The 22,500-nt window shown below is 39.4% G+C and overlaps 1 protein-coding gene across 1 annotated transcript in view; it reads left to right on the forward strand.

The window, feature by feature from the left end:
- The first annotated feature begins 8,598 nt into the window (after positions 1–8,598).
- Positions 8,599–22,500, forward strand: part of LOC120568096 (homeobox protein Meis1-like) — a 67,884-nt gene continuing 53,982 nt past the window's right edge. Inside the window, exons 1-3 of the mRNA XM_039815363.1 lie at positions 8,599–8,790; positions 18,735–18,937; positions 20,864–21,005. Of these exons, the coding sequence (XP_039671297.1) occupies positions 8,779–8,790; positions 18,735–18,937; positions 20,864–21,005 (357 nt within the window). The 5' untranslated portion in view covers positions 8,599–8,778. The remainder of the gene's footprint in view (positions 8,791–18,734; positions 18,938–20,863; positions 21,006–22,500) is intronic.

Below are 22,500 nucleotides of genomic sequence, written 5' to 3' on the forward strand. Positions count from 1 at the left end.
ATAATCTAGCTCATGGATCTTCAACAGGGGGTCCGGGACCCCCAGGGGGTCCTCAGAGTCAATACAGGGGGGTCCGCCAAATTATTGTTAATTTTTGAAAGTTTTTTTCAAAAATTAAAAAGTCCTATTTAATTATTAGCAAATATAAATCTCCACTGTCGGGGTACTCTGTCAATAAGATAGCCATCAACAGATAGTTAATTAACGAATTAATCCACTGTGCCACATGTATGTTTTAACATAAACATTATTTATAAATTCATGCCAACAAGTATTAGGCTATTTTAATAGCTTAAAATTCTATACAAAAAGTTATCCATAAAGGCTTTAGGCCGCCCTACAGGTTATTGTAGGCCCAGATTAATATGCAACTTCATTTTATATAATGTATATATATGTAGTAGGGGGACCCTGCTCCGTCTCTCTCTCAGTTGAGGGGTCTTTGGCTTAAAAAACGTTGAAGACCCCTGGTCTAGCCTGGCTGACATCAGAGCCTTCTCAGCTGTAACTGAGAGTGGGGTCTGGGGAAGCTTCATTCACAGCCCATTTCCAAAAAGGGACCAATGGATGCTGCTCAAATGCCTCTGGGCGCAATTGGATAGTCCTTCAACCAATCAGACCAACGGTCCTGGTGACGCAGCAACGACAGCAGCATCAACTTCATGTTGTGATTGGTGCCTCGATTATGATGTTTATTGGGTGAAGGACTGTTAGAAGTGACTGTGTGTGTGTGTGTGTGTGTGTGTGTGTGTTTTATGTTTTCTTAGACCATATTTAACTGTGATTCTAGGTTTTCTTGGTCTTTATTCGGACAGTTCGGAGGAGATGCTCTATACGTTCTGCTCAGAGATTGTAAATCAGAATGAGAAAAAGGTTTTATTGCCACAATAACAACACTTATGCGTATATATTAGTATGCATAGCCAGACCATGTCCGACACACATTTTTTAAATCACGACTTAATTAAAACTCACGTTTATTCATTGGCCTTTGAACCTGCCTGAGAGTTGTATTCTGCATTTTCATTTTCCAGTTTGTTACTTGTTTTGAATGTTCGTTTTTGTGACTCGTGTGTTTATAATCTGTCCTAAATCATGTCAGGGGCTAAGTTTCCCTCCACTTGTCAATCGAATTATCTGAAGTTCGGTAACAAAAAAACTCATGCGAATAAAGCTGAGTGTGAAAGTGTGTTTCCATCCAACGGCTTTGAAGCGAATAAAAACCTGTTGCATAATGACGTCAAGGTGCTGTTTTGCGGTTAAATTGGTATATGGAATTGATTTGAGACATTTTAAGGTGTTTCCGTTCATTTTCGCACTGAATCGCACAACATTAAAGCAAACATTTGCGAACAAAGTTGTGCTAGATGAAATGGATCGCGCCATCTACCAACAAAAGATCAATATTGCACAAGTTGTAATAGTGCTGATGTACCAGCTGATAGCAACATATCAAGTTGTAATAGTGCTGATGTACCAGCTGATAGTGACATATCAAGTTGTAATAGTGCTGATGTACCAGCTGATAGCAACATATCAAGTTGTAATAGTGCTGATGTACCAGCTGTTAGCGACATATCAAGTTGTAATAGTGCTGATGTACCAGCTGATAGCAACATATCAAGTTGTAATAGTGCTGATGTACCAGCTGATAGCGACATATAAGGTTGTAATAGTGCTGATGTACCAGCTGTTAGCAACATATCAAGTTGTAATAGTGCTGATGTGCCAGCTGATAGCAACATATCAAGTTGTAATAGTGCTGATGTACCAGCTGATAGCAACATATCAAGTTGTAATAGTGCTGATGTACCAGCTGATAGCAACATATCAAGTTGTAATAGTGCTGATGTACCAGCTGTTAGCGACATATCAAGTTGTAATAGTGCTGATGTACCAGCTGATAGCAACATATCAAGTTGTAATAGTGCTGATGTACCAGCTGATAGCAACATATCAAGTTGTAATAGTGCTGATGTACCAGCTGATAGCGACATATCAAGTTGTAATAATGCTTATGTACCAGCTGATAGTGACATATCAAGTTGTAATAGTGCTGATGTACCAGCTGATAGCAACATATCAAGTTGTAATAGTGCTGATGTACCAGCTGATAGTGACATATCAAGTTGTAATAGTGCTGATGTACCAGCTGATAGCGACATATCAAGTTGTAATAGTGCTGATGTACCAGCTGTTAGCGACATATCAAGTTGTAATAGTGCTGATGTACCAGCTGATAGCAACATATCAAGTTGTAATAGTGCTGATGTACCAGCTGATAGCGACATATAAGGTTGTAATAGTGCTGATGTACCAGCTGTTAGCAACATATCAAGTTGTAATAGTGCTGATGTGCCAGCTGATAGCAACATATCAAGTTGTAATAGTGCTGATGTACCAGCTGATAGCAACATATCAAGTTGTAATAGTGCTGATGTACCAGCTGATAGCAACATATCAAGTTGTAATAGTGCTGATGTACCAGCTGATAGCCACATATCAAGTTGTAATAGTGCTGATGTGCCAGCTGATAGCGACATATCAAGTTGTAATAGTGCTGATGTGCCAGCTGATAGCCACATATCAAGTTGTAATAATGCTTATGTACCAGCTGATAGCAACATATCAAGTTGTAATAATGCTTATGTACCAGCTGATAGCAACATATCAAGTTGTAATAGTGCTGATGTACCAGCTGATAGCAACATATCAAGTTGTAATAGTGCTGATGTACCAGCTGATAGCGACATATCAAGTTGTAATAGTGCTGATGTACCAGCTGATAGCGGCATATCAAGTTGTAATAGTGCTGATGTACCAGCTGATAGCAACATATCAAGTTGTAATAGTGCTGATGTACCAGCTGATAGCGACATATCAAGTTGTAATAGTGCTGATGTACCAGCTGATAGCGGCATATCAAGTTGTAATAGTGCTGATGTACCAGCTGATAGCGACATATCAAGTTGTAATAGTGCTGATGTACCAGCTGTTAGCAACATATCAAGTTGTAATAGTGCTGATGTACCAGCTGATAGCAACATATCAAGTTGTAATAGTGCTGATGTACCAGCTGATAGCGACATATAAGGTTGTAATAGTGCTGATGTACCAGCTGATAGCAACATATCAAGTTGTAATAGTGCTGATGTACCAGCTGATAGCGACATATCAAGTTGTAATAGTGCTGATGTACCAGCTGATAGCAACATATCAAGTTGTAATAGTGCTGATGTACCAGCTGATAGCAACATATCAAGTTGTAATAGTGCTGATGTACCAGCTGATAGCAACATATCAAGTTGTAATAGTGCTGATGTACCAGCTGATAGCAACATATCAAGTTGTAATAGTGCTGATGTACCAGCTGATAGCAACATATCAAGTTGTAATAGTGCTAATGAGCCAGCTGATAGCAACATATCAAGTTGTAATAGTGCTGATGTACCAGCTGATAGCCACATATCAAGTTGTAATAGTGCTGATGTACCAGCTGATAGCCACATATCAAGTTGTAATAGTGCTGATGTACCAGCTGATAGCCACATATCAAGTTGTAATAGTGCTGATGTACCAGCTGATAGCAACATATCAAGTTGTAATAGTGCTGATGTACCAGCTGATAGCCACATATCAAGTTGTAATAGTGCTGATGTACCAGCTGATAGCGACATATCAAGTTGTAATAGTGCTGATGTACCAGCTGATAGCAACATATCAAGTTGTAATAATGCTTATGTACCAGCTGATAGTGACATATCAAGTTGTAATAGTGCTGATGTACCAGCTGTTAGCGACATATCAAGTTGTAATAGTGCTGATGTACCAGCTGATAGCAACATATCAAGTTGTAATAATGCTTATGTACCAGCTGATAGCAACATATCAAGTTGTAATAGTGCTGATGTACCAGCTGATAGCGACATATCAAGTTGTAATAGTGCTGATGTACCAGCTGATAGCAACATATCAAGTTGTAATAGTGCTGATGTACCAGCTGATAGCAACATATCAAGTTGTAATAATGCTTATGTACCAGCTGATAGCGACATATCAAGTTGTAATAGTGCTGATGTACCAGCTGATAGCGACATATCAAGTTGTAATAGTGCTGATGTACCAGCTGATAGCAACATATCAAGTTGTAATAGTGCTGATGTACCAGCTGATAGCAACATATCAAGTTGTAATAATGCTTATGTACCAGCTGATAGCGACATATCAAGTTGTAATAGTGCTGATGTACCAGCTGATAGCAACATATCAAGTCGTAATAGTGCTGATGTACCAGCTGATAGCCACATATCAAGTTGTAATAGTACTGATGTACCAGCTGATAGCAACATATCAAGTTGTAATAGTGCTGATGTACCAGCTGATAGCAACATATCAAGTTGTAATAGTGCTGATGTACCAGCTGATAGCAACATATCAAGTTGTAATAGTGCTGATGTACCAGCTGATAGCGACATATCAAGTTGTAATAGTGCTGATGTACCAGCTGATAGCAACATATCAAGTTGTAATAGTGCTGATGTACCAGCTGATAGCGACATATCAAGTTGTAATAGTGCTGATGTACCAGCTGATAGCGACATATCAAGTTGTAATAGTGCTGATGTACCAGCTGATAGCGACATATCAAGTTGTAATAGTGCTGATGTACCAGCTGATAGCAACATATCAAATTGTAATAGTGCTTATGTACCAGCTGATAGCAACATATCAAGTTGTAATAGTGCTGATGTGCCAGCTGATAGCGACATATCAAGTTGTAATAGTGCTGATGTACCAGCTGATGGTGACGTATCAAGTTGTAATAGTGCTGATGTACCAGCTGTTAGCGACATATCAAGTTGTAATAGTGCTGATGTACCAGCTGATAGCGACATATCAAGTTGTAATAGTGATTATGTACCAGCTGATGGTGACGTATCAAGTTGTAATAGTGCTGATGTACCAGCTGATGGTGACGTATCAAGTTGTAATAGTGCTGATGTACCAGCTGATAGCGACATATCAAGTTGTAATAATGCTGATGTACCAGCTGATAGCGACATATCGAGCTATGATAAGAAAACAACGATTCTATCAACACATTGCTGTGATGATGCAGATGCACATTTCTTAGATTTTTGCTATCTTAAAATAGCTTTTATATTTTGCTTGTAAATTAAATTCAAAAAGTCTCTCGTCTCCTCGTTGGTCCACTTCCATCATGTCTTTGTTGACACCTGTCATGTGTGCAAATGGAGCAGAAATATTGGGCGTAAATGAACTACAACTTCTTCTTCTTCGTTTTATTGCGGGTTGCAACCATAAAATGACCTGAAACTTAATCGCAATTCATTAATTTATTCGGAAAATAACGTTTCCATCAGCGTTTATCGCATAAGCCGATCTATATATCTATCAAGAGAAAATCCGATGAGACCGAAATGTATTTCTTTTGAGTCGATATTCATGAAATTCTATCGAATTTTACTGTTTCCATGACATATATATATACGTTCATTTTAATATATATATATATATATATATATATATATATATATATATATATATATATATATATATATATATATATATATACATGTTCATTTTAAACAGATTCACGATGCATTGTTGAATGGATCTGCAGCTCATTCTGTTGAATATATATCTATATATCTATATCTATCTATATATATATATATATATATATATATGTTTTTGGCACTATTAAATAAAGATTGATGTTATAATAATAACATCAATCTTTGTTTTTGTAATAAGAATCAGAAGAGGGGGTTTATTGCCACAATAAGTTTGAAGTTTTGAGACTGTGTTGTCATTTTCTTTTTATATGTGTGATAGTTTGTCGTGTACTTTTATTTTGAAGTTTCTGAGTTGCAGGTGCAGCATCCTGTCAGTGTGCCTACTTCTCATTGGATAATTGACAGAGTCAGCCATCTTGGGGCGTATATAAAGGCTGTGCTTCTGTCTGCTCTGTAAAACTCCTGGATGAAGACCATGTGCTGAAAGCTGCTGGAAGAAGAAAGTAAGTAAGTCTTTTGCCCCCTAGGGGTACTCTGGAGGACTGCAGGGGGTACGTGTCCCCCTGGGGGTACTCTGGAGGACTGCAGGGGGTAAGTGTCCCCCTAGGGGTACTTTGGAGGACTGCAGGGGGTACGTGTCCCCCTAGAGGTACTCTGGAGGACTGTAGGGGGTATGTGACATTTTTTGCAAAATGTTTTTCAGTAACAAGGCTGTAGTTACTTCTACTGGCTTTTTATTTTCCAAGTTTGTCTCTTTTTTCAAAGTTTTTGTCGCTGTTTTTTAAGTTTGTCACCTTGTTTTGAAGGTGCAACTCAATGTGCTTTACATAAAACATTAAAACACAGTTAGAAATTAATAAAAATGAATACAAAATTAAAAATAGTTAATACAAAATTTAAAACAAATTCGTACAAAATTGAAACAGTTAATTAAAAATAGATTAAATACAGAAAATAAAAGAATAAAATTCCCAATACAGTGCAGTGCAAAGAATTAAACATAGGAAGTATCAAAAAGAAAGGTCTTCAGGCTTGATTTAAAAGAGCTGAGCGTATAGGTGCCGATCTACAGTTTACTGGAAGTTAGTTCCAGATACGTGGAGCATAGAAACTGAACGCTGCTTGGCAATCAGACCTGTCCCTGATGATCTCAGAGGCCTCTGCGGCTCCATCTCTGATCTAATCTGAGCCAAGTCCTCAGGAAACATCTGGGATCAGCTCCGGCTGTGTTAACACGTTCCAGACACTAGAGGGCGAAGATGTCCAACAGTTCAGCAGTGTGCTCCAGTGTGTGTGTAGTTTCTCTTTCTGCATTCAAACTTTGACACGATTTCTCTTTTTTCCAAAAACACTTGAACTCTTAAACTAATGGCGAGTGGCTGCACCTTCACACGAGAGAGAAGTGAAGAAAGCAACGTTATTTTACAGTGAAATCAGAGGGGAAAGGAATCAGGGAGTTATTATTCAGATTCTGTTGTAGTGTCATTAGAGTACAAATACAGAGCTAATGAAATGCAGTTAGCATCTAACCAAAGTACAAGAATATAGCGATATATATATATATATCAGATCTCCAACTCCAACTACACGTCGGAAAAATCGTTTTAAAATAACTCAAAATGAAATTCCCAAAAAACAACAACAGAGAGACAAAAGGCGACAAAATGGCAAAAAATTGTCATCAAAAAACCTTGAAAAATAAGACAAAATATCCATAAAACTGCCAAAAAAATTGTCCAAAAAACACTTTTTTGACAAAAACTCTCCAAAAAAAGCAACAACAAAAGAAAAATCGTCAAAAACATTAAAAAGGACAAAAAACTTCAGGAGAAGGCCCGTTTTGATTATTGGGGCTAATCTTAGAAACAGAACGACAACAAAATGAATAAAAACACCATAAACGTGGGAAAGTAAAATAGCCGACAATATAACAGCCTCCAAGTCCAGCTGAGACCATTAAACACACAACTGTTTGTGTGTGTGTGTGTGTGTGTTTGTGTGTGTGTGTGTCTTTGTGTGTGTGTGTGTGTGTGTGTGTGTGTGTGTGTGTGTGTGTGTGTGTGTGTGTGGACCATTAAACACACAACTGTTTGGATCCTCTATACTTTCTACAATGGGAGGATTGTTCTTTACTTTTAATACTTTAATTACATTTTCCCGACGATACTTACAGACTCTTACTGAAGTTACATTTTCAATGCAGGACTTTGACTTGTACAAGAGTATTTATTTAGTATTTATACAGTGTGGAATTAGTACTTTTACTGAAGTAAAGGAGCTGAGTACTTCTTCCAGCGCTGAGCTCTAGTCAGGAGAAACTGTGTGTCTGTGTGTTTGTCTGTGTCTATGTGTGTCTATGTGTGTGTGTGTGTGTGTGTGTGTGTGTGTGTGTGTGTGTGTGTGTGTGTCTGTGTCTATGTGTTTGTGTCTGTCTACGTGTGTGTGTCTGTCTACGTGTGTGTGTGTACGCGCGCCTTGGCACGTCTGCGGAGACGCGCATGGAGTCTCTGCTCCTTTAAGTAAGAAAATTAACTATTCCCTCCCTCCCTCCCTCCCCCCTCTTCTCCCTCCCTCCCTCCCTCCCTCCATACCCTGACGGCCTGCTCTCCGGAGCTGCGCCGGGGATTTCAAGGCTCCTCCGTGCAGAAGACAGCGCAGCACGGCCCGGCTCAGAGCGCAGCGGGGCGGCTCCGCTTCACTTTAAACCTCCTCCCTCCCGGTTTGGATGTAACTTGATCGGATCGGAACTGCTGACTGACTGTGCGGTGGTTTGGTTGTTTTTGGTCGGTTGGGTGGTCCGTTGGTGGTCGTTGCTAAGGAGCTGGAGGCCGGGAGCAGGACTGGGTCTGCCCGGGCTGCTGCTGCCGCCGCTCGGTTCCCGTGGAGAGCGGAGCGGAGCCTACAGAGACCGGCTGCTGTTTCTCTCTCTCTCTCTCTCTCTCTCTCTCTCTCTCTCTCTCTCTCTCTCTCTCTCTCTCTCTCTCTCTCTCTCTCTCTCTCTCTCTCTCTCTCTCCTCTCTCTCTCTCTCTCTCTCTCTCTCTTTCTCTCTCTCTCTCGCTCTCTGTCTCTCTCTGTCTCTCTCTGTCTCTGTTTGTGCGTTTCTCTCTGCGGCTGGACACGGCTATACACGCGTTACTACACACGGGATTAAGTGATTAACGCTCCGGTACCGGGGGAGTTGGATGAGTGTTTTGCCCCGCAGGAGTCTCCAGGAGTCCGGGCGGAGAGAAGGGGCTGATGGCGCAACGGGTGCGTAAAAAAACACTTTTTATTTTATTATAGAGCGCAGAGAGAAGATGATTGAGAAGAAAGAGAGTTTTATCTTTATATATCTTTATTTATATATATATATATATATATATATATATATATATATATATATATATATATATATATATATATATATATATATATATATATATATTCTTTGGCAACATTGTTATGGGAACTTTCATGCCAATTAAGCCCCTTTTTTGAATTTGAATTAGGAAAGGTTGTCTTCAGCTTTGACTTCAGATGAAGTTTGATCTTCAACATAAAAAAAAAGTTAGATTTTGTTCCGTGCGTAAAAATAATCGTTGAACTTTTCACAGGAAAGATACTCAAACTCAGACATAGTTTTATTTAATTTTTTTTACAGCTTTATATAAATACATTTCTTATATTATATATATATATATATATATATATATATATATGTATTTGTTAAGATGAGTGAGAGGAAGCTTTGTCTTCAGCTGCACAAGTTTTGATCTTCAAATTTCTATCTGTGGAGAACATGTTCATCACCGAACTGAGAGGAAACGGGATTTAAACTCTCAAAATCAATATAATAATTCACCCTATAATAATGTCTGTCTTATATTAGCCTTGTTTCTTCACCTTAAATTCATATTCACAAGTTTTCATTTCCCGGACTATAGTAACGAGACGAACTTTCTTTGCCGCGTGCGTGCGTAAAAAAAAATAAAATAAAAAAAAAAACCCGACCCATTTAAACTTTTCACAACAAGTTTGTACTTAGTTTCAAAGTTTTCTTTTTTTTTAACGTTTATAAAATGTTTTTACAACCAATTAGTATTTACAGATTTATATGAAATCATTTTCACACTTATCTCAGACTTAAATGTTTGATTTAGTGAATAATAATAATAATAACAATAATATAGTACAATAATAAGTCAGATCATTTCTACACACTTAAATACATATGTATCTATCTCTCTCGCTATATATATACATATATGTATATATATGTATTATTATTATATATTTTTTGATAATAAAAGTTTCAGATTTGTAGTTCATATTTATTTGTTCGTTTTTGATTTGTAGGCTTTTTTTCACTCGATACTTTTCAGGTTTTTATATTCATGACATGCTTATACACACACACTGATACACACACACGGACACACACACACACACGCGGACACACACACGTGGACACACACACTGATACACACACGCGGACACACACACACACACGTGGACACACACACTGATACACACACAAACACCGAGACACTGTGTGTGTGTCTCGGTGTGTGTATGCGTGCGTGCGTGCGTATCGGCCGTTTGTGCTCCAGCGGTGGGGAATAAAAACTCTTTATTTTGTTTGTTTCACGGCTGATTAAATCTGTTCAACCAGAACACACACACACACACACACGGACACAGACACACACACACACACACACACACACACACACACACACTTCAGTAAAGTTTCTTTACATGAAAGCATTTCTAAAATTCAAACACAAACGGCCGTTTGTGTTTTTCGGTCGAGGTCAAAGTTTAAATCGCGTTTTATTGATTTCTGATCAGTGACTCAGATCCGTGGGATCACAGACACACACACACACACACACACACACACACACACACACACACACACACACACACACACACACACACACACACACACACACACAGAAACACTTTAATAAGACTTTTTATTACACACATATCGGACCTATTCCAGTATGTAAGTCCGGAGGAAACCTGCAGCTTACAGCTCCAGCACGGAGACCGAGCGCATCCACAGACACGGCCACGTTTTACGCACAGAAATATTCGATTTTTGAAACTTTTTCTTTTTCCTTTGGTTTCTTTACTTGATTAGATCCACCGCCCTCCGGTGTCAGTATCCAAACTCAGACGTCTCTAAGTGTTAACGGAAGAATAAAGTTAAACAATGAGGTACAAAAGAGGGCCCACGTTTGCTCTCCATTTGTGCCAGCGTGTTGATCCTGCTTTGGTGCTCACTTATCTTTATACAAGGAGAAACCTATATTTAAAAATTCTAATTATTAAATATATATATATATATATATATATATATATATATATATATAAAACCATGCCACAGCGATTTTTGCTCACAAATCCCTTATTAATAGTAGGGGTGTGCAAAACAAAAAAAAAATCGATTGACATTCGTATCATGATTCAGGCTCTTACAAAATCGATTCATAGAATCCCAAAAAATCATTTCATATTTTTTTTTCACATTTCAACAGTCAACCCTGGTAGCTAAAGCCGTCCTTAAACCACATTTAGTTTGATCTGAGTATACAGCACTGTAAAGCTGAATGTAAAAGCTCTTCTTATTTTATACTTGAATTCAATGTATTTGAAAGCTGGCCAAAAACTGGCAGGTTTTAGTCGCAAAAGTTTTGGGATTTTTGTATGAAGACATACAGTGGCGCTCATAAGTTTATGAAACCATGCTAAAGTGGACTAAAAAGAGGAATAAAAAAAAAATCATCTTTTGGAAACTGATCTTAATGCCTCAATTAAAAAAAATTAAAAAAATTAGGAAAAATCCAATTTTTAAGGACACCAATTTTCGTTGTGAATGAATAATGTATCGTAAATAAATAAATAAATAAATGTTCTTCCTTAAAATACAGGGGGCATAAGTCAGAATCTGCCTGCCTCTATGGGAATTTAACACAGAGGTGGACTGACTTATGCCCCCTGTATTTTAAGGAAGAACATTTATTTATTTATTTACGATACATTATTCATTCACAAAGATAATTGGTGTCCTTAAAGGTTGGATTTTTCCAATTTTTTGTATTCTATTAAGGCATTAAGTTCAATTTCCAAAAGATGATTTTTTTAATTTCTCCTTTTAGTCAACTTTAGCGTGGGTTCCTAAACTTATGCAAGCCACTGTATAAAGTAATATCAAACTACATTTATTTTGTTGTGTTTCTTTTCCTTTTAAATTGTATGTCTACTGCAATAACATTTACATACTGTGAATTTTTTTAATTTATTTTTTTAATTGAGAATCGTTTTCGAATCGTAAATCGATTTTTTAATCAAATCGTGAGCCTAAAAATCTGTATTGAATCATGAGATTTTCTGAACCGTGCACCCCTAATTAATAGTACAGTAGTAGTAGTAATAGTAATAGTAGTAGACACATAGTCTTTATAGGAATAAAACTAAAATCATGGTATTTTATTTTGAAATTCTATCAGACTTTTTGCTCACAATGGCTCCGTTTTGTCTTTGGCTTTTGGAGACGAAAACATTTTAACGTTAAATTTAAAATGAGTATGAGTTCACATACTGTTTGTAGCTGCCATTTTTCTTTCTTTCTTTCTTTCTTTCTTTCTTTCTTTCTTTCTTTCTTTCTTTCTTTCTTTCTTTCTTTCTTTCTATGTAAAATTAGATGGAAATAAATACACATGAAGACACCCCCATACACTCACACTTTAAATGTCTTTAAGCAAAACACTAAAATAAAATAAAAAATAAAACTTTAGTTGCTTAAATTAAAAAACAAACTGACTTTTGTTCCTTTTTTTTCTTCAAATCATGTTCTTTTATTTTGAAATTCTATTAGACTTTTTGCTCAGGATTGTCTTTTTCTGTCTTTGGAAATTAAATAATTTAATGTTTTTTTTTAAATGAGTGTGAGTTCACATGCTGTTTGTAGCTGCCATCTTTCTTTCTTTTTCTTTCTTTCTTTCTTTCTTTCTTTCTTTCTTTCTTTCTTTCTTTTTTTCTATGTGAAATTAGGTGGAAATAAATACACACACTTTGTTCTTTTATTTTGAAATTCTATCAGACTTTATGCTCAGTTTTGTCTCTTTGGCTTTTGGAGATGAAACATTTTAATGTTTTTTAAAATTTTTAATTGAGTTAACGTAATTACTTTTGTTCCATTTTTTTAACTTTATGTTCATACGCAGCGATTGAGAGTTTAAACGTTATATAATCACTTTACGTATCATGTTAGGAATCTTTAAAACGGAAACAGCGTTCAGACACAAAGCGTTCAGACCAATTACACAGTTTGCTTTCTGAAAATAAAAGACATTTTTGCAAAATTTATCAAATATTTGAGAAAATGTTTTTATTTATATACACAAAAAAGCGACAAAAAAACAAGGAATTAAACAACAAAAAAGCCACAAAAATGAAGAATAAAGCGACTAAAAAGTGAAGAATAAAGCGAAAAAAAAAGCGATTAAAAAGTGAATAATAAAGCGATTAAAAAAGCGACACAAAAGTGAAGAATAAAGCGACAAAAAAGTGACAAAAAAGCGACAAAAAGCGAAGAATATAGGCACAAAAAAACGAAAGAAAAAGTGAACAATAAAGCGACTAAAAAGTGATTAAAAAGTGAAGAATAAAGCAATTAAAAAAGCCACAAAAAAGTGAAGAATAAAGTGACAAAAAAGCGACAAAAAGCGAAGAATATAGCCACAAGAAAGCGACTAAAAAGTGAAGAATAAAGTGACTAAAAAGCGACAAAAAAGCGTCAAAAAGCGACTAAAAAGTGAAGAATAAAGTGACTAAAAAGCGACCATAAAGCGTCAAAAAGCGACTAAAAAGTGAAGAATAAAGTGACTAAAAAGCAACAAAAAAGCAACAAAAAGCGACTAAAAAGTGACTAAAAAGTGTGAAATAAGCGCCTTAAGCACCAAAAAGTGAAGAGAAAATATTTAGTTTTAACTTATTGTTCATATGCAGCGTTAAAGGGTAAACTGGACTTCATGAAGACTTGAGGCATGAACCTTTTACAACAATACTTTTTGTTTTCAAAAATAAAACTGAAGTTGGTCGCAGAGAGAAGTCAAAGTTTATTCAGTATTTGAGAAACTGTAAACAGGGTGAATGGACAACATGAATAATATCCAAAATCAAGACTAAGAACTCGTGCACGGTGCAGTCTGATATTCATAAGATTTACAATTTGTCTGTCAAATTATTTTATTTGAATGAAAATTGTGTGTCGAAAAGCGACGAAAAACCGTCTAAAGTATCAAGTGTCACAGAGCACCGAAAGCGAGAAAAAGTGCCAAAAAAAGCCAGAAAAAAGGGCAGGAAGTGCTGCAAAAAGCACTAAAAAGCAACGCAAAAAGCACTAAAAAGCAACGCAAAAAGCACTAAAAAGCAACGCAAAAAGCACTAAAAAGCAATGCAAATAGCAATGCAAATAGCAATGCAAAAAGCAACGCAAAAAGCACTAAAAAGCAATGCAAATAGCAATGCAAAAAGCAACGCAAATAGCAATGCAAAAAGCAACGCAAAAAGCACTAAAAAGCAATGCAAATAGCAATGCAAAAAGCAACGCAAAAAGCGCCAAAAAAGGAGGAGCCTCTTGCTGTATTTGTCGGTACACGTTCTGCGCATGTGCAAGATGACAATCCTGTTTTATGAGTTCTCTTAATGCCTACCGTGGGATTTATGACACTGCACGACCTGTCATAGCTGTAGCGGTCTGCCGTTAGCCTCGTGGATGTATTACGAGAATTGTTAGCCCCCACCGGGAAGCTAACGCTAGTTTAGCTAACAGCTAATTCGGCTAACCGCTAGCTGACAGCTTGATTCAGTCTAAAATAACGTTAACTCAAACTAAACACTGGGGGAGAAGCAGGCTACAGCTACATTAAGACTTTACAGTAATAACAATAAAAACAAGTACTGGGTGATTGTATTTTAAATGAGCACAAGTAAAGTAGAACTGACGTAACAGCTGTTATATATTTTAACTGTTATTTTCAGGTTTGAGGGTCTTTTACATGCTGTCTCAGCTAGCGGTTAGCCGAATTAGCTGTTAGCTAGCCTAACGTTAGCTTTCCGGTGGAGGCTGCCACTACCCAATGTGAGTCGAGGGCAGATGTGAGTAGCGCATTCTCAGATTTAAACTGTTCACGGCATAACGTGTCATACTGAAATTTGTGAAATCTGTAAAATAATAAACCTTTCTCTTTACATACAATAACAGAAGATGAAAATCATTTCAAAAACGTTTTATACCTACCTATGATTGTTTGATAGCTAACGTTAGCGCAAAATGCCATTCAAGTGACAGCCTTCGTTGTGTTTGATTCCTAACTTGTAGCTAGCAGTCATTTCAAAAACGTTTTAGCTCTCTATGATTGTTTGATTGCTAACGTTAGCGCAAAATGCCATTGAAGTGACAGCCTTTGTTGTGTTTGATTGCTAACTTGTAGCCAGCAGCTAGCAGTCATTTCAAAAACGCTTTAGCTATCTATGATTGTTTGATTGCTAACGTTAGCTCAAAACCATACACAGGATATTGTAGGCTACTTGTCGCAAAGTGACGAATGCGCAACTCACATCTGCACTCGACTCACATCGGGCAGTGACAGAGGCTAACGGCAGACCGCTACGACCGGAAGCGTGGAACAGATCGTGCAGTCGTAAATCCCTACAACAGAATTATCATCTTGCGCATGTGTCGGTACACGATCCGTTCTGCACATGCCCAAAATGTTCGCGCATGCGCTGTATGTACGAGGATTTACGACACTGCACGATCTGTTCCACGCTTCCGGTCGACAGCCAAGCTAACGTTAGTTTAGCTAACAGCTAATTCGGCTAACCGCTAGCTGAGACAGCATGTAATAACTTTAAAAGACCCTCAAAATAAAACTTGAAAATAAACATTAACATATATAACAGCTGTTACGTCAGCTCTACTTTACTTGTGCTCATTTAAAATACAATCACTCAATATTTGTCTTTATTGTTATTACTGTAAAGTCTTAATGTAGCTTTAGCCTGCTTCTCCCATTATGTTTGACTTAACGTTATTTTAGACTGAATCTAGCTTTCAGCTAGCGGTTAGCCGAATTAGCTGTTAGCTAAACTAACGTTAGCTTCCCGGTGGAGGCTAGCCATAGGCTAGCGTAGGGAAAAGATCGTGCAGGTCGTATCCTCGGTAAAACAGTAGGCCTATTATCTTGCGCATGCGCAGAACGGATCGTGTACCGACAGCGATATTACGAATCCCATTATGGCCACGCCAAGACCCGCCTTTCAATAGCATTCACACACTACTATTGGTCGGTCGTCCATGCTTACATGTTCAGGACCTCTCCCCTGTCGATCCCCATGCGCTCGAATGGACCAAGACAGCCTGGTAGCGAAGCTGATATATAGTCTCTTGTTTCACATTAGATGATAGAAACTGATGATGTCGGCTAAACACAAATGAAATTTCATGCAACAGCAGTGAACTGTAATTGGGCCCGTGTACTTTCTCGTTCGTTTGATTTCCGATTTTGAAACGAAAAGAGTGGTTCTGTTGACATGTATCTGGTAGAAGATGCTAACGCTGAACTCTGTTGACATGTATCTGGTAGAGGAAGCTAACGCTGGACTCTATTGACGTGTATCTGGTAGAGGAAGCTAACGCTGGACTCTATTGACATGTATCTGGTAGAGGAGGCCGGGACCTAGATATGGTAGAGGAGAACGGACTCTATTGACATGTATCTGGTAGAAGATGCTAACGCTGGACCTCTGTAGACATGTATTGTGGAAGAGGCTAACGCTGGACTCTTGTTGACATGTATCTGGTAGAAGATGCTAACGCTGAACTCTGTGGGCATGTATCTGGTAGAAGAGAACGCTGGACTCTATTGACATGTATCTGGTAGAAGATGCTAACGCTGGACCCTGTGGCATGTATCTGGTAGAAGATGCTAACGCTGGACTCTGTTGACATGTATCTGGTAGAAGATGCTAACGCTGGACTCTATTGACATGTATCTGGTAGAAGATGCTAACGCTGGACTCTGTTGACATGTATCTGGTAGAAGATGCTAACGCTGGACTCTGTAGACATGTATCTGGTAGAAGAGGCTAACGCTGGACTCTGTTGACATGTATCTGGTAGAAGATGCTAACGCTGAACTCTGTTGACATGTATCTGGTAGAAGATGCTAACGCTGGACTCTATTGACATGTATCTGGTAGAAGATGCTAACGCTGGACTCTGTTGACATGTATCTGGTGAAGAAGAAGCGCTAACGCTGGACTCTGTTGACATGTATCTGGTAGAAGATGCTAACGCTGGACTCTGTTGACATGTATCTGGTAGAAGATGCTAACGCTGGACTCTGTTGACATGTATCTGGTAGAAGGTGCTCGCACCTGGACTCTATTGACATGTATCTGGTAGAAGATGCTAACGCTGGACTCTGTTGACATGTATCTGGTAGAGGAAGCTAACGCTGGACTCTATTGACGTGTATCTGGTAGAAGCTAACGCTGGACTTCGCTTGACAGGTATGGTAGAAGATGCTAACGCTGGACTCTGTTGACATGTATCTGGTAGAAAGCTAACTGCGGACTCTGTTGACATGTATCTGGTAGAAGCTAACGCTGGACTCTGTTGACATGTATCTGGTAGAAGATGCTAACGCTGGACTCGTATTGACATGTATCTGGTAGAGGATGCTAATGCTGGACTCTGTTGACGTGTATTCTGGTGAAGAAGCAACGCTGGACTCTGTTGACATGTATCTGGTAGAAGATGCTAACGCTGGACTCTATTGACATGTATCTGGTAGAGGATGCAACGCTGCGGACTCTGTTGATGTGTATCTGGTAGAAGATGCTAACGCTGGACTCTATTGACATGTATCTGGTAGAGGATGCTAACGCTGGACTCTGTTGATGTGATCTGGTAGAAGATGCAACGCGGACTCTATTGACATGTATCTGGTAGAGAGGCTAGCGCTGGACTCTGATACGTATCTGGTAGAAATAACGCTGAACTCTGTTGACATGTATCTGGTAGAAGATGCTAACGCTGGACTCTATTGACATGTATCTGGTAGAAGATGCTAACGCTGGACTCTGTTGACATGTATCTGGTAGAAGATGCTAACGCTGGACTCTGTTGACATGTATCTGGTAGAAGATGCTAACGCTGGACTCTATTGACATGTATCTGGTAGAAGATGCTAACGCTGGACTCTGTTGACATGTATCTGGTAGAAGATGCTAACGCTGGACTCTGTTGACATGTATCTGGTAGAAGATGCTAACGCTGGACTCTATTGACATGTATCTGGTAGAAGATGCTAACGCTGGACTCTGGATATGTATCTGGTAGAAGATGCTAACGCTGGACTCTGTTGACATGTATCTGGTAGAAGATGCTAACGCTGGACTCTATTGACATGTATCTGGTAGAAGATGCTAACGCTGGACTCTGTTGACATGTATCTGGTAGAAGATGCTAACGCTGGACTCTGTTGATGTGTATCTGGTAGAAGATGCTAACGCTGGACTCTATTGACATGTATCTGGTAGAAGATGCTAACGCTGGACTCTGTTGACATGTATCTGGTAGAGGATGCTAACGCTGGACTCTATTGACATGTATCTGGTAGAAGATGCTAACGCTGGACTCTGTTGACATGTATCTGGTAGAAGATGCTAACGCTGGACTCTGTTGATGTGTATCTGGTAGAAGATGCTAACGCTGGACTCTATTGACATGTATCTGGTAGAAGATGCTAACGCTGGACTCTGTTGACATGTATCTGGTAGAGGATGCTAACGCTGGACTCTATTGACATGTATCTGGTAGAAGATGCTAACGCTGGACTCTGTAGACATGTATCTGGTAGAAGATGCTAACGCTGGACTCTGTTGATGTGTATCTGGTAGAAGATGCTAACGCTGGACTCTATTGACATTTATCTGGTAGAAGATGCTAACGCTGGACTCTGTTGACATGTATCTGGTAGAAGATGCTAACGCTGGACTCTGTTGACATGTATCTGGTAGAAGATGCTAACGCTGGACTCTGTTGACGTGTAACTGGGTCTGAACTCTGGGCTCAGCGAGCAGCTTCTACTCTGGAGAGGTCAGAGGTCACACATCTCTTCTCTGTGTTTCAGTATGAAGACCTGGCCCACTACGGGCTGGAGGCCATGGCCGGGGTCTATGGAGACCCTCACCACCATCACCACCACCACCACGCTGCTGCTGCTGCCCGCTCCATGCAGGCCGCCACCGGGCCATTCCCTCCGCACCAGTACGCCCAGTCCAGCCACACCACAGCCGGGGACGCCGCCAAGAGGGACAAAGACGCCATTTATGGGTAGGATGAGGAGCGCTGCGACTGGGATCGGGCATAGGAAACCGGTTCCAACTAGGAATCGTAGTCTAACCTTTGGTTTTTCTTGGTCAAAATTTAAAATAAAAAATGTTTTCCAAAGTTTTGGTCGTCTTTTTCGATGCTTTTCCTGATGTTTTTTCCACTTTTTTCATCGTTTTTGTGATTCTTTTCATAATTTTTGTCACTTTTTTCGTCGTTTTTGTCACTTTTCTGTCACTTTTTTCATCATTTTTGAATTTCTTTTCATCGTTTTTGTCACTTTTCCTGATGTTTTAGTCACTTTAGTCACCTTTTTGTCGTTTTTTGACATTTTTTTCATCGTTTTTGTCACTTTTTTGTCACTTTTTTCATCGTTTTAGTCACGATTTTTGTCGTTCTTCTCACTTTTTTCATAGTTTTTGTGGGCGCTTTTCCAAAATGTTAGTTTTTTTTGCTGACATTTCCTCTTTTTTCACAACTTTTCAATGTTTTTTGTCTTTTTTTCAAGTTTTCTGTTGGAAATTATTTTTTTGTTAGTTTTAGTCACCTTTTTTCCAAGGTTTTATTGGCGCTTTTCCCCAAAAAATTTAGCTTTCTGACATTTGTCGCCGTCAGTCAGTCCTATCTTGTGCGGTTGCTTACAGACCTCTCAGTAACAGTTCCACCTTGTCTTTGCTCCAAGATTATAAATCCCTGATCCTTCTTTTCAAAGTTGTTGTTCTTTCTCTAAAGTATTTTCTGTGTTTGGATATTTTTTTGTTACAGTCTGAGCTGATCCCTCCTCCTCTCCCCTCTCTGTCTCTCTGTCTCACTGTCTCTCTCTCTCTCTCTCTGTCTGTCTCTGTCTCTCTGTCTCTCTGTCTCTCTCTCTCTCTCTCTGTCTCTCTCTCTCTCTGTCTGTCTCTGTCTCTCTGTCTCTGTCTCTCTGTCTCTCTGTCTCTCTGTCTCTATCTCTCTCTCTCTCTCTCTCTCTCTCTCTCTGTCTCTGTCTCTCTGTCTCTCTCTCTGTCTCTCTGTCTCTCTGTCTCTCTGTCTCTATCTCTCTCTCTCTGTCTCTCTCTCTCTCTGTCTCTCTCTCTCTCTCTGTCTCTCTCTCTTCTCTCTGTCTCTCTGTCTCTCTGTCTCTATCTCTCTCTCTCTCACTGTCTCTCTCTGTCTCTCTCTGCTCTCTCTCTCTCTCTCTCTGTCTCTCTGTCTCTCTCTCTCTCTGTCCCCTCTCTCCCCACTGTCTCTCTGTCTTTTTCTCTCTCTGTCTCTCTCTCTGTCTCTCTGTCTCTCTCTCTCTGTCTCTCCCTCTCTCTGTCTCTGTCTTCTCTCTCCTCTCTCTCTCTGTCTCTGTCTCTCTCTCTCTCTCTCTGTCCTCTCTGTCTCCTCTCTCTGTCTCTCTCTCTGTCTCTCTCTCTCTCTCCCCGCTCTCTGTCTCTTCTCTCTCTCTCTGTCTCTCTTCTCTCTCCTCTCTATCTCTCCTCTCTGTCTTCTATCTCTCTCTCTCTCACTCTCTTCTCTGTCTCTCTCTCTGTCTTCTCTCTCTCTCTGTCTCTCTCTCTCTCTCTCTCTCTCTCTCTCTCTCTCTTTTCTCTCTCCCTCCTCTCTCTCTCCCTCTCCCTCTCTCTCTCCCTCTCTCTCTATCTCTCTGTCCTTGTCTCTCTCTCTGTCTCCTCTGTCTCTCTCTCTCTGTCTCTCTGTTTTGTCTCCCTTTCTCTCTCTCCCTCCCTCTCTCTCTCTCTCTTCTGTCTCTTCTCTCTGTCTCTCTGTCTCTCTGTCTCTCTTCTCTCTCCCTCCTCTCTCTCTCTATCTCTTCTCTCTGTCTCTGTCTCTCTCTCTCTCTCTCTCTCTGTCTCTCTCTCTCCCTCCCTCTCTCCCTCCCTCTCTCTCCCTCCCCCCCCCTCTCTCTCTCTGTCTCTCTGTCTCTCTCTCTCTCTCTCTCAGACATCCGTTATTCCCTCTGCTCGCACTGATTTTTGAAAAATGTGAACTGGCGACTTGCACGCCGAGAGAGAGCGGCGTTGCCGGAGGAGACGTCTGCTCCTCGGACTCCTTTAACGAGGACATCGCCGTCTTCTCCAAACAGGTACAGAGACACACCTCAGCCACCAGCGTCTGCAGGACAGGGGCCCGACCTATTCTTTTCATGTATTGTGTGCTTATTAGTCCAAATGTTTTACTTAACAAAGTAGTAGTACGGTGGCCCCTAAGGATGAGACACAACAGCACGCAACATTTCAGAAAACACAATTTGCATTTAAAGTAAATCTCTTTTAATGACCCCAGAAGCACAGCTTTCAAATTACTCACCTGCTCTGTGTCATCAGCTCTGATGTCACAGAGAAATCCTACATGGTCAGGAAGCTGTCAAAACACGAGCCCTCCTCTGCTTCCTGGATTCAATTAGATAAGATTACGATAGATAGATAGAAAGATGGATAGAAAGATGGATAGATGTTCACCTGTACATATGGTTTGTAGGTGAAGGTGTAGTGGTGAGTGATGGCAGCAAAGAAGATCTCTATGCAGATGATGAAGTCCTGTATCAATTAAAACATCGATTAATCAAGGATCTGGTTCGATTGAAACGATGCCACTTTTTACATGGCTCTTCTTCCTGAGCAGAAGATTTCAGAAAAACACACAACACCAACCCATTCCCACTCCAAATTCGTAAAATACAGACATTTGGACAGTGGCTGTCATTGGCTGACCAGGGATCTTGTCCCGCATGGTACGTTTCCTGAAGTCGCTTTCTTCTTTAACCGTCCTGTTATTCCCGCGAGTCACGGAAACGTAAGCCCACCCACGAGCGTTTCCTTAATATAACTGCATCAAAAGGGACGCTTACCGGTCCCGGACTGCGCGTTTGTCAAGCGTTATGTTTATGACGCTTAAGGAGACTTTTAGCTCAACAACAACGAAAAGCACCCTGACCAAGCCGTTTTCCCGAGTTTGACGGGGGTGAGAATCTGTTGAGAACACACATCAAAAAACAATAGCGATAGAAAAAACACAACATTTCAGACAAAACACAACATTTCATGCAAAACACATTTCAGAAAACACAACATTTCAGACAAAACACAACATTTCAGACAAAACGCAACATTTCAGACAAAACGCAACATTTCAGACAAAACGCAAACATTTCAGAAAACACATTTCAGACAAAATGCAACATTTCAGAAAACACATTTCAGACACAACACAACATTTCAGACAAAACACAACATTTCAGACAAAACGCAACATTTCAGAAAACACATTTCAGACAAAATGCAACATTTCAGAAAACACATTTCAGACAAAACGCAACATTTCAGAAACACATTTCAGACACAACACAACATTTCAGACAAAACACAACATTTCAGACAAAACGCAACATTTCAGAAAACACATTTCAGACAAAATGCAACATTTCAGACACAACACAACATTTCAGAAAACACATTTCAGACAAAACACAACATTTCAGACAAAACGCAACATTTCAGAAAACACATTTAAGACACAACACAACATTTCAGACAAAACACGACATTTCAGACAAAACGCAACATTTCAGAAAACACATT

The sequence above is a fragment of the Perca fluviatilis genome, chromosome 1 (genome assembly GCF_010015445.1).
Source record: "Perca fluviatilis chromosome 1, GENO_Pfluv_1.0, whole genome shotgun sequence".
NCBI classification, from domain to species: Eukaryota; Metazoa; Chordata; class Actinopteri; order Perciformes; family Percidae; genus Perca; species Perca fluviatilis.